A 13,897-nucleotide genomic window follows, 5' to 3' on the forward strand; every position below is an offset into this window, starting at 1 on the left:
TGGGCCGCGGGGGAAGCTAATGCACTGTGAGGGTCAAGCTTCACTGGCCGTCTCCATTTTGAAACCCTGCCTTTGGTTTCTTTGGCCTACTGTAAGTTTGGGGTGACGGGAACATTTGCACACAGAGACCTTAAGTCACGCTCGGACAGGCGGCCCGCGAGCGCTTTGTCCGGAGCTGTTTGGTGGTTTTTGTTTGTGGTACACCTTCCTCTTCCTCCTCATCCTCTCGTTTGTCCACCCCAGGGCCAGGTTAAGACCACGAGATGTAATGCGAGATTGTGTCGTGCTCCAAAGACCCGGTGGATACACACGTTGAAACTTAACTCTTTCTCTGGGTAAGGGTCAAGGAATCAAGTCCGCGGTTAAATCTTTTTTTAAAAATTAAGACATCAGAACTTAGATAAGACTTTCTTTCTCTTGACTAAAAACTGCTGAAATATGATCCATTCATTCATAAGGCCATTCACACCATCTGATAACGTTGAACTCCAAACTACTTGCTTTGCTGAAATGTCTGATAAGATATTTTCTATTCAGACACACAGCCAGACACGTGTTTTATGAGATATTATACTTACGTGTAAGTATAATATATTTTGGATTTGGTTTATAAAATGTTTATTAACCAAACCCAAAATCAATACATTTAATATATGTATGTAGGCTATACATACACACACACACACACACACACACACACACACATACTTCAATATATAATTTTTTATATTAGGAGAACAACTTTATTTAAATAATACACAATTTTCATTTATGTAGCTATATAAACTAGAAAAGCCTACTGACCTAAAACCTAAATATTAAAGGCATTTCAAACTAATTAATCCAGCTAAAACAGATCCTTGAATTAATTTATTCATTAGTCATTATTTGTTTCTAATGATTAGCATTTTTAATAATTGAGTCTATTTTTAGTTGAAATAAACCAAAACAAGCTCCTCTTTGCTTTTCAGGAAAATAATTGTTTTGTGCTAGACTAAACAACTAAATAAACTGACACAAAAATGTTTTAAATACTTTGAAAATAAATGAGACAGAAATACAATATATTACAAAGATAAAGATAAATAATAAAATATAATGTTATTTATTATATAGTATCTATATTTGGATATTAGTCAATTATATTTGTTTTAGGGACTGACTTTTATTTCATATTTTCTTAGATTTTTTTTTTTATCTTGTGACAATATGTTGTTATTAAATTATTTATTATTATAGTTTTTTTATTGTAATTATTGCAGTTTAATTAAAAAAGCCTGAAAAAGATGTGCATGTGGTTTACTGTACAAAAAATTTAAATACAAAAAAGTAATATGTTCATTTGATTTTCTGACAACCCAGTCTTTATTAGATTTGCTCCCTGTGTACATATTAAAATGACTTGTAAATCTATACAGAATTATTTTTTAACATTTTTTAGAGCAATCTGTGCTCTTACATTGCTAGTTTATTAGTATTCCTCCGCAGAGACATAGAGATCAGAAATCAGAAAGTGTCTGTACAAAACATCTCATTCTGTGACATTTCAGGCTGGCGTTTATCTGAGAGCAGGAGGGAAGGTTCTCGTTGCAGCAGCTGCAGTCTTTCAGTCAGTGTCAAGGATGGGGACACCATGTGGACAAAGCAATGGAACCATCCCAGGTTTGACAGAACAACATTTTCACCAGACCCGAATCGTTTCGCTTTCTCAAAATTCCTTCTGTTAGTTCTACTCTCTAGGTTTAATGAAATGAAATATATTTAGACCCTACGCAATGAGACAAATGCATGAGGTATGCAATTCCAGACCCTCTCTGTTCATCATGCATTTCCATCTAAAATTGGTAAAATTAATATATCAAAAGATACAAAAGTTTTAGAGTTAGGACAAAGTAAAAAAAAAAAAAAGGAATGTACAGCAAACAGCCGAATAATTTAATCTGCATCCCAGAACCCTTAGAAAGGAACCTTCACCATACGAGAGAGAGAGAAAGAAAGGACGAGAGGGACGTGTCAATGTGTTTTAATGGGATGTGAAACTCTGGTTATCTTGACTGTCTCAGGTGATTCTTTTAACGTCTCTCCAGGAAAAATCTGCAGGGAGACACAAAAGAAATTATATAGTGAATATATCAGTTTTATTATGTCTTGTTTTTATTAAGTCTTCGTATAGGCTACTTTATGCTAGTACATCAGTGAAGTAATGCATCTTGTTTTTATTGGAGCAGTTACACCGCGAGACTCCAGAGGGCGATACAGGTGACTTCAAATGTCTGCGTTGGATACGTTACCACCTTATTTTGGAACGCACAAGTAAGCTGTTCTCTTTGAATGTGCGAGAGTGTAGACTTTGTAGTAAACTGTTTACTTCTTATATTAAAATGTTTTATATACAAATGTTTTGAAAACAGCACCCCAGCTTAATCTATTTAAAAAGGAGCTAGCTAGCCATATTTACTGAGCTCCTAAAAATGATGAGAAATTATAAGGCCAGGAAATTATTTGATTTGTTTATTCGGTATATTTTTGTTTAACCCCCTACAATGTTTATTTTATTTTATTTTATTTTATTTTGTTTTGTTTTGTTTTGTTTTGTTTTGTTTTGTTTTGTTTTGTTTTATTTTATTTTATTTTATTTTATTTTATTTTATTTTATTATAATTAAGCTAATATTAATTTATTTTATTTTATTTTATTTTATTTTATTATTTTATTTTATTTTATTTTATTTTATTTCTCTGTTATAGTGTGTATTATTAATAAGAATATCCCAACCTGTGAGGACTTAGTTCTTCTTAAGTTAGCCTATATTGTTCTGTTAATGTTGAAAAAAAGAGGATACTGGCGAAACAAAAAAAAGGTAAACAAAAGTAAATAACTAGAAGAATAGATGCTTAGTAAGTAAACATCATCTAGTAAAAAGATGCTTCATTCTTATGATGTAAAAATGACTTGTAAATTATTATTATTTTATTTTTCATTTTATAATTTGATTTGATATAACTGTTATAATTGCTTGTTTATTGTTCAGGAGACAATAAAAAATAAAAAGTATCGTAAGTATGATTATTTTTAATAGTATCATTGAAGAGGCTGATGAAGAAATCAGATACCACAAGGAAGAAACAGATGCTTTTAAGGCAACTCTAAGAATAGAAGTCTCGCCTTTCAATTGAATACAAAAAAACAGCCTATGAGCCATTTCACTGATTTGCATAGACCAGCTTGTAAGTACAGTATTTAAGCATATTGTAACAAGTTATGATATTGCGCATTTGAAATGTTATCGTTATAAACACTTTTTAGATTTCTTGAACTTCTTAGAGTAGACTATCTTGTGTAGTTGGCTAATCTAAATAGTGAACAGCTTATGTGAAACCAAACTCCGTACTGACAAGCATTACCAGATTACCTCGTAATAGTTGTAATCACTTGTGAGTTTTCATTAGATGTTTAGAAAGCTTTTAATATGTGATCACATGATACCTGTTACAGTGTTTTGGTAGAGTCCTGGTCGCTAGGAGCTTGGCATAGGGGTTTTGCTGGCATCATCTGATCCTGAAGAAAGCCGTGAACAGATATTAGCGTGTGTAGAGATCTCTTCAGACCTTCCGTTTTCTGAGAAGTAAGTGTTTTAAACCGAATCATTACCTTGAGTTGTGTCATCAAGATGATCTGGTTCATCGTGTGTTTTAGAAGCGACGTCTGTAAAAAAAAAAAGGATGTGACGATTGCTATTGTTGTTCTTTAAATCAAAAGTCACAGGTTTAATTATGAAGTATCACAACATCTGTCTCATTTAAGTCTCTGAGTGACTTACCTGTGCCGTCTTCAACCCCAACTGCATCATCATGGACATCAGTGTCATCATCAACTAAACAGAAAGAAGTATGCAAAGGAATTAAGACAGCTTTTAATTCACGATTTCCCAGAATTCAGAAACAGGTAACAGCTACTTTTACGATCATTAATGTCTATAGCATAAATGGTCTGAATTACGTATCAATATGTAATACTTGGGGTTAGGGAAACTCAAAATCAAGTGCTTTAGACCCATGAGACGTACCGTCTGCAACATCATGGCTGTCTGCATCAGTGTTTTCATCAGTGTGTTCTTTAGAGATGGCAGAAAATTGAAAGAACTTACATTTAATATTTTTTGCATGACAAAGGCATTACTTCATTCTTACATAACTGAGCTCATAAACATATTTACCATTTGATGTCATAGCATCTGTTGAGTCGTTGTCATGGTCATCTAAAAGAAGAAAAAGATTTATACTGCATCAGTTTTGTCATCTTACGTGCTTTAGTAATGCCACATCTCACAATTGTGATTTTATATCTGAAATTGACTATGACTTTTTAGCACACAATTTGACTTTATCTCAATATGTGGCTTTAAATCTTCAGCTGTTGTTTTTTCTCTGTCCATGCTTGAATCAAAAATGCTGTGGGATGTAACTTCGTTCATGATGGCCATTCATAAGCAACTAGCACATTTTTTGCAAACAACATACTTAAATAAAACTAGAATAAAAATTTCATTATATTAAATATATTGTTTAACCAGTGCTTGGTTTTATATATATATATTTTTGAAAGCTATATAATTTTGTATGTCTGCTGTCTTCTACTCATCAAAGACAAGTGAAAAAACCCTCAGATTTAAATGGAGTAGAAGGTATTTATTACATCACATCTGGTGCACAGTTAGCATTGAAAAGTGTTTTGTGAGGAATGAAAGTCCACTGACATGTACACAAAAAAAATGTTGTGCTTTGTCTTACCGCTGGAGTCAGAATCAGAGTCATTTGTCTCTAATGATGCGCCATCAGGAGTCTCTGTAGGTTTAGACATTCATACTTTAGAAATTCCCTGATATATATATTGTAACAGTACAGGCTGCAGGTGAATTTATATCTACGGAAGCCTTTTTGTTTATTTCTTTTCTCATTTTCACAGTGACTTTATATTTTCATTTATGACTTTGTCTTCTAATTATGGCTTTATATGCTGAATTGTGACTTTATACCTCACAATGTGTCTTTATATCTTCAATAATGACTTCATAACTCACAATATCACTTTGTCAAAATATGATCTCACAGTCATGACTTTTCATCTTCAATTATAACTTTACATTTCCCAGTTGACTTTATATCTCACAGTCATGATTTTACATCTTCATGTATGAATATATATCTCACAATTGTGACTTCATATCTTTAATTGTGAGTTTGTCTCAATATGTGACTACTTTATATTGTCAACTGTGACTTTAATAAATTACAGTTTTACTTTACATTAACTGGTATATTTTTTACTCTGAGGTAGAAATGGGCCTCCATATTTATCAGTAAATACCCTGTTTCTCCTTTTCCACGCTGGAGTCATTGTCTTCATCAGTATCTGTAGGCATAAGAGCATTAATAAGTTGATTGATGTTGTGGTTTGATGAGTGTAACACACAAAGGCCTGAATGTTTACCTTCCCCTCCTGTTTCTAAGCTGTCTGTGTCGCTCTTGCTGCTGCTGTCAGAGCTTTCTGTGTCTGTGGACTCTGTGCTGTTCTTGTCTTTGTCTTTGTCCTGCTCTTTTTCTTTGCTGTCAGAGTCCGTGTCTGAATTTGAGTCCAGACTGGAGCTGTCAGAATCAGGTTTGTCTTCCTGCTTGTCCTCTGTCATTTCCTCCAGTGGACTTTCATCAGACTGACTGGTTGCGGCGTCTTCTTTTGAGGTGGTGTCTTCCTTGTCCTGTTCGTCTGGTTTGGATTCGTCCTCTTTATCTTTCCTCTCATCGCTGTCGCTGCCAGTCTCATTGGTCTCCTCCTTCTCATTGGCATCCTTCTCCCTGTCTCTGTCATCTTCAGTGTCTTTCGGGTCCCTGCTGTCCTTGTCTTTATCCTCGGCGCTGTCCTCAGGGAAATCTGTCGTGTCTTGAACGCTGCTGGTGTCTGCGTCGCTGTCAGAGTCCTGGTCTTTCTCTTTCTTCTCCGTGCTGTCAGTGTCTTTCGATTCTGAATCCTGGTCTTTGGAGTCGTCTGAAACTTTCACCTCATCAGTGTCCGAGTCGCTGTCTGTGTCACTTTTGTCTGGCGTCTCAGAGGTTTCTCGACCCTCGTCTTCTGAGTCTTTACTGGAGTCATCGCTGGTGTCTTTGTCATCTTTCTTGTCACTCTTTTCATCTGAGTCTCCATCTGTTTTGTCTTTGTCAGAATCTGCATGTAAAAAAAAACAGTATTTCATTATTATATATCATTAAACTGACATAAATCATTTTAATTACAGACAAACTCAATTTACAGGCAAATTAAATGAAAAAGGTACCACAGTTTGAGGATTGCATCAGATTATAGTAATATTCTATGATGCAGAATTTCATGTGAAATATGCCATGGTACTACCTTTGTACCGTGGTAATATACTAAAGTACATTGATGTATCACATGAATTATTTACATAGCCATCCAAGTTACTTCAAAGATTGCATGTAAACAAACAAACAAACAAACAAACAAACAAACAAAAAAAAAAAAACGTGAAAAAAGAAATGATTTTACCATGGTACCATGTACAAAAATGTTTCTTGTATTCATTATTTACTTATATAGACTACTATAATTAAATAAATCACTTCCATGTGAATAAGTTTATAATTTTAATTAATTTCTCGTAACCAGATTAGATGTGATAAATACTAAAACTATATAAAAAAGTTTGTTACTTGAAATAAAATAAAATATAAAAAATATTCAACTAGTTGCCAAAGTAGCATTTCTCAACTGCATTTAGTTTATCTTGATGTACTAAAATTAAAGCTAAAATAAAAATGAATAAAAATCCATAGACACATTAAACAAACAAAAACTTATAAGAATTACAAAAACACTAAAATTACTACAATTACAAAATCAAAATGAAAACAGATCATAATATTCAAACAAATTCAAAATATTAATAAAAACTGTAATAACTGGTTTTGAGTCAGGACAGAAAATAATACTTGGTACTGAAAACGTTTACATTGTGCCTTGTTAGTACAAACTATTAGTTATTCTTTTAAAGACAGAGTGATAATCATAATATTTTTTTTTAATAAAATTAAAAACTAAATTTCATTTAAGCTTACCATCAGAGTCCTGCTGCTCATCTGTGTCTGAAGAATCCTTGTCAGATGAATCATCTGTATCTCTCATCAGAGCAAAAACACAACTGTTATTAGTTGCTAACTACTGGCTAAATCAGACAGGATCATTATTTCAAAGAAAAGTTTTATTTTGAAAGAAAAGAAAACTTTTGAAGCTTTAATTTTGAAAGAAAAGTTTAAAATACCAAAATGACTAAAAACAGAAATAAAAATAAATTAAAGAAAATATATATATATATATATAGTTATATATATATATATAGTTATATATTGTTATATATATTAGTATATATTAGTAGTATATTAGATATAAAAATTGTAATTTTATAATATAATATATATAGTTATATATATATAGATATAGTTATATATATATAGTTATAGTTATATATATATAGTTATAGTTATATATATATAGTTATAGTTATATATATATATAGTTATAGTTATATATATATATATATATAGTTATATATATATATCATATATATATATATATATATATATATATATATAAACACATAAAAATTACTCATTAAATAAATTGAAATAAAAACAGAAAAACTAAAAACATGAACTTATTCAAAATATGAATAAATACTATAACCATATATGCATAATGCTAAACCAACACTGATTTTGACAGTTTGATTTGTAATAATTTCTGCAGTGATTTCAAATACCTGTAGAGGTTTTATTTGCATCATCAGGTGCATCATCAGAATCTTTCTTTTCCACACTAGCAGAATCCCCATCTGAAAATACATTCATATGCCAGCATTGTTTCAGAAGAATATCATTTTGCAGTGAGAAAGGAATGACTGTGCCGAGTAGGATGTGTTCCTGGAACATCTTTTGTTAGTGCTGGAACAATGTTTATGTCAACGGTGTTGATACTCCTCACCCTAACCATTAACTACCACCAGAGGGGAACGGTATCTTGATAAGAGTGATTAAAGGCCCACACACAAGCCTAACATTAACCCTTAAATCTGAATGGTTGCTATGACTGTTGTTCAATAATCAACAGGATGTTGTTACAGGAACATGTTCTGCTTGAAGCATGAGAAATCTCTACCTGAGCTGTCTGAATCAGTGTCTGGCTTTTCATCCGTGTCTGTGAAGCAAAGGTTTAAACAGTGAATCAGTAAATCATTATATATCACACACACACACTTGGGAATATAAGAGGGAGGTTTAATTTAGAAATATTGAAATGCTTGTTGTCTGAATCCAGAAATTAAATTTCTGTCATTGTAGTTCATATTTATATTTATACACATTGGTAAATAACGACAAAATTTGCATTTATGGGTGATAGAAGTTATCCTTTTATATTAACATACATGTCTTTATTCAGTTAGTGTGTTGGTTTACCTGTAGATTCCTTTTCTTTTGAATCTGTATCAGCATGATCTGCATCTGAAATAGTATGCAACATATTTAAATTGATCGTCTCATGATGCGATCTGTCTGATTTGTCACATTTGTTTCTGTGATTTCTCATACCTGTGCTGTCCTCCGCTGATGGTTTCTCATTGTTCTCATCTGCAGCAGATAAAGGAAAGTCGTTCACTGGGAGTATATTGCACACATGTGCATTCTGTATCCTATGAAAATAGGTATTTGGCTTTTACCCACCTGAATCGCTTGTCTTCTGCTGCGATGCATCTGTTTCTGTATTAGTGTCTGTGTCCGTATCTGTTGTGTCTAATAAAGAAATTGAAATCAAATATATTTCACAACAAATTGCAATTTGCACCTGTTATCCTTAGGATGGGATGCATGTCTTTTATAGTTTGGATTCAATGTTGATTCACTTTGGATTTTATGTATTTTAATCAGATAGTCTTTACAAAAAATATTTGTTAAAATATTGGTATTTATATGGAGATCATACATAGGGAGTAAAATGTTTAAGGAATTTAAAAGTGAAAAAGTAAGGGATGCATTTTCATATTTGTACGAAATGACCTGTTGTTGTTTTGTGTGTAAGAAACTGATGCACAGGTTATGTTGTACCTATTGAATCTAGGCCGCTGGTGGCTTCATCCAGGCTTTTGTCACCTGAAATGTGTCGAGCTGTTAGATTGAGCAATATTTCACTCAAATATATGTCAAACAACAGTGAATGCCATGAGATGAGTCTTACTGTTTGTATCTGATGTGTCAGGAGCACCATCAACCTCTTTAAAGAAAGAACATTTGTAGAAAAGATAATTATTTCTAATGTCATTATAAAGTGGTTTTCATGCCTTAAAATGACTGCTAATGCAAGTGTAGGATATGGAGGTTTGTTTCCGTAACTTTTTATCTCACAATTCTGACTTTTCTTCTCTCAATTCATAATTTATATGAGAAATAAAATCTGAAGTGCTAGATATAAACTCACAATTCTGAGAAGAAAATAACTGTTAGATGTAAACGTGTAATTGCAAGAAAGTCACAATTGTCAAATAAGTCACAATAACCTTATATATTATTTATTTTTTCAGATTTGTGAGTTTTAAACTCAGAATTCTGAGAAAAGAAGTCAGAATTGCGAGACGTCACAATTATGAAATAAAAAGGTGCAATTACCTTATTTGTTTCTTATTCTTTTTTTTAATTTAAATATACATTTTGAGGGCAAACGTCAGAATTGCGTGATGTTAGCTTGCAATTACAAGATACAAACTCACTATTCTGAGAAAAAAAAAGAGAATTAGGAGATATAAACTTGCAACTGTGAGAAAAAAGAACAAATTGTGAGCTAAAAAGTCGCAATTAACCTTATTTTCTGTATAATCATAATGACTAATCACAAAAATATAATCACTTTATGGAGTTTATATTGGTACACTTAGTTTACAACGTCAACAAAGACCAAACATCACCCTGCTTTTCATAAATGAATTGATTTTCATTATGTTGAATGTTTAATGTTGGAGAGTGACACTTGTGAAGGGGTTTCTTACTCAGTATTTTTGCCCTGATTTTTCAGTACACATATTTACACATTCCTCAAAATCATGATTCATTTACTTGAAGTAAAATGACTTGAGGTATTAAGTCTCGTCTCATGGAGAATTTATCAAATTGAGTTTATTTAAAAAAAAAAAAAAAAAAAAACCCAGTGACAGAATCTAAATTCAGTTCATTTTAAGCATTAATTTAAAATTCTTGTATTTAATCATTATGATTAAACAGAAAAGAATGCCTATTATGGAAGCTTGTTTCCTGTTGACTGAGTGTCTCCTATACTTTGCAGTCTATTGCCAATTCTTCTAGTTCATTGATGCTGAACACACAGCAGTTAAAGATTAACGGGTGTGTTATCACACTCATTCATGTGTTATCTTGATATCAATGCGCAGGTGAAAATCTGTGACAGCTGTGTGATTCAGTGGTCAGGTCATGAAGTCTTTCTTTCTTTTATTTCTAGATTCTAGATCTAGATTCTTGATATCAGAAACTGACCTGGTTTTTCAGTGGTGTCAGACGAGTCACTGGGACCTGAAATCAAAGAGGAGATTTAACACAGTGTGATGATTCTTATCTATTCAATCCTATACTTTTTTTTTTCTCGATTTTGAATTCAACTCAAACTGTCTCAGAAACATCTTCAGAATGAAAAAGTGTTTCTTACCTCCTTGTTTCTCTGCTGAATCATTCCCATCTGTAGTTCCTGTTTAAAAGAGGATTTTAAAATTTATTTTCATTTGAAAATCTTTTTGTATTTAGAATTATTTTTCTGTACTATTATAGTATTTATTAATATTTTGAATTAGCATACACATTTTCCAGTTATTTTTCAAAAACAAATTTCATTTTAGTTTTAGTTTAAGTTTTAATCATTTGTGCTTTTTGTCCTTTGTGTTGTTTCTTATATTTCTATATTTTAGATATTTATTTTAGTAATTTTAGTACTTATTTGCTAAAGCAACATTTCTCATTTTTATTTGTTTTAGTTAATTTAATAGGTTTTAGTCAATTTTCATTTTGCTTTTCTCATTTTTATTAGTTTTATTTATATATTTATATTTAGCATTATTTCAGTTTTAGTTTTCAGAACTTTAACTTCATCTTAAATTTTGTTTCAGTTAGTTACCAACGCAACATTTCTAATTTTTTTATTTAGGTTTATTAAGTGTAAGTTTTGAATCTAAGTTTTTTTTTTTTTCAATTAATGAAAATGATTTTAACCGTTTATTTCTTAATATTTCAACAGCTTTAATGGTTAATATTAACAAGTTTTGTTTCCATCCTATATATATATGTGTGTGTGTGTATATATATATATATATATATATATATATATATATATATATATATATATATATATATATATATATATATTTTTTTTTTTTTTTAGTTAACAATAACAACAGTGCTGTCTGTCTAAACTTTGATGTTAAAATTCAAGTTCATGTCCATGTTATTAGACTTTCTGGTTATATAACATATTTTACAGCTAGAATTCATCATATATCAGCCAGACCAACCTGAGTCTCCATTTCCAGGGACTGGAGTTGGAGAAGCTGAAAAAAGAGAGAAAAACAGATGACCTCCAAAACCTTTTATGGTAAATTGATTTATGCAGAAATAGAGCTCGTATTCATTGCACCTTACCATTGAGGATCCCTAGGGCTGCAGCCGCCTCTGAGAAAGTGAGAACAAAACACAATCAGTGACATAAACCAGATCATATTCATTTTGAACCAGATTTTGTCCTCTTTGTAACTAGCCTGCCTGCCCAGAGGATGTATAGAGCTATAAAATCAATGTGCAAAACAATTTGGGATCTGATGAGAAATTAGTTCATATTGAGATCTCTAACTTTTAATTGCAGACATTGGTATCTGAGGCATTGCTGAAATCACTTCTGAAACACACATGAGATTACTGGGGCCTTTTCCTAAGGAAAAGTAAGTCTAATTTCACCCCATTTCTGTTTAGGAGAAAAAAAACTAGGATTAAAGAGGGATTTTTCTGTCTATAATGGCTTTCTTGAACAATTGTTTAGTAGTACAATGCAGTTCATTGTTCTTTCACAGCTCATGCATTCAAAGGCAATAATTAACTTAAAAAGTCACCATTTGCATTACAATTAAGGTTAATGTGTATAAGAGCCTCATTCTTACCATCATTATCTGTTCCATCTGCATCAAAACAAAAGACAAGACAGTTAGTTAGTGGTCTTGAGTGCATTGAGCTATAAGAGTCCTATATCTCCTATAGAGGCCCAGGCTAAATGTAGCAGCACAGGTGAACAGAACTCTTTTGTGTTCAGTGAAGGGCTCTGATTACGGTCTTTGCTTCGTGTTACTTAGAAAGAAGAGCTTGTGCATGTCACTGTTAATAATTTAGGGATTCGGGGTCATCTGTAATGGTATATTTGTGAGCTATATGTGAGAAATGTAATGATGTCAGACATATTAAGGAAGTTTCCTTACCATTTATTGGTGCAGAAATAGAGACACCCACTAATGCAAAGATCAACGGAACAACCAGCGTCCTATATAACAAGACAAAAAAAGAAAATTCAGAAAAAAAGAAACTCTAAATTAATAATGATCTTTTTAAAGTTTTTATTTTTATAGAATGTATATTTATGTATTCATATTATTTATTAATGTATACTGATGTATATTTATTTATTTATTATAGAATTATTATTTTGTGATTTAAATAATATATTAAATAATATATTTATTATTTATAATAAATATATTTAATGAATATAAATATATATAAACATGTATACAAACACATTTATAATGTAACTTTTAATTTTGGAATATCCTAGAAAATTATAATATAATTACTATAAACATTACCAATTTCTATAAATAAATTAGTAAAAAGTTCAACATTTTAATAAATATTCATAGCAACAAAAAAAGTTAACTCATTAAAATTGAGGACCATCCTTGATACAAAAAGTATTCTGTTTCCTGTTAGTTAACATTATAATTTTTAATCACATGATGGAACATTTTTGGTAAAAAAAAATAAAATATGTATATTTAAAATCATTTAATTTATTCTGAACTTTTTTTTTTCAGACACTGTAGCTGATAAACTTTCATTTAGGACTGAAGGTCTGGTGCATTATCTTTTGTTCATTGTCAATGACTTCTAAAATCCTTGCTGCAGATATACAGACATTGTTCTAGTTTAAAATGGTTAAATACTTCCACAGTAAGCCTCTGTCAATATCAGTTATTATTCCATCGTGTTTGCCGATTTTCTTAATAATCATTGATATGGCATGTGCATGCATTATCGATGTAAAAAATTACAGCATAAAAAAAAGCAGGCATTCAAGCAGGCCAGGATAATGAACGTAAAGGAGAGACTCGTACTCACCGGGACAGCATTGCAATAGCACTGAAATGCAGTGTGAGATTGGCGCAGGTGATGCAGGTCTGAAGCCTGAGTGGAGCTGCTCTCAGATCTTTTATACCCTCTGTGTTTCCTGGCCTCTGAGGGGGTTGAGCTAAAGACAGAGGCGTTACATGAGAACCTCTAAAGTTCCTCTCATTAGAACAGGGTTATGAAGTCAGGCCATCCTGCTATTGTTTGTGTTTTCAAACAGCATTTGTAAATAGAGTAGCTTCTGTGTCTCTGTCTCAATGGGTCCCGCTGCTCCTTTGTGGTTCTCTCCAACCGTTTGATTTCGTTGACTTGAGGTGTTTTTCTTGGAAAGCAAACAGAGGGTTGCTGGGCAGGAATTGCTCATGGCTTTTGTGTCTGTCTTTATTTTA

General features: G+C 31.7%; 1 protein-coding gene across 1 annotated transcript; it reads right to left on the reverse strand.

Annotated features, from left to right (window-relative positions):
- Positions 1-5,598: 5,598 nt before the first annotated feature.
- On the reverse strand, positions 5,599-13,682 carry LOC109112068 (protein starmaker-like). The gene is made up of 16 exons (XM_042745161.1): positions 13,500-13,682; positions 12,584-12,645; positions 12,272-12,289; positions 11,760-11,789; positions 11,633-11,668; positions 10,777-10,815; positions 10,608-10,643; positions 9,301-9,336; positions 9,171-9,215; positions 8,790-8,858; positions 8,658-8,696; positions 8,526-8,570; positions 8,227-8,265; positions 7,832-7,903; positions 7,131-7,192; positions 5,599-6,219 (listed from the first exon to the last, which is right to left on the reverse strand). The coding sequence occupies exons 1-16, from the start codon at positions 13,508-13,510 to the stop codon at positions 6,052-6,054; spliced, it is 807 nt and encodes a 268-aa protein (XP_042601095.1). The 5' UTR covers positions 13,511-13,682; the 3' UTR covers positions 5,599-6,051.
- Positions 13,683-13,897: the final 215 nt, after the last annotated feature.

Source organism: Cyprinus carpio, chromosome B19, assembly GCF_018340385.1.
Source record: "Cyprinus carpio isolate SPL01 chromosome B19, ASM1834038v1, whole genome shotgun sequence".
Classification (NCBI taxonomy): Eukaryota; Metazoa; Chordata; class Actinopteri; order Cypriniformes; family Cyprinidae; genus Cyprinus; species Cyprinus carpio.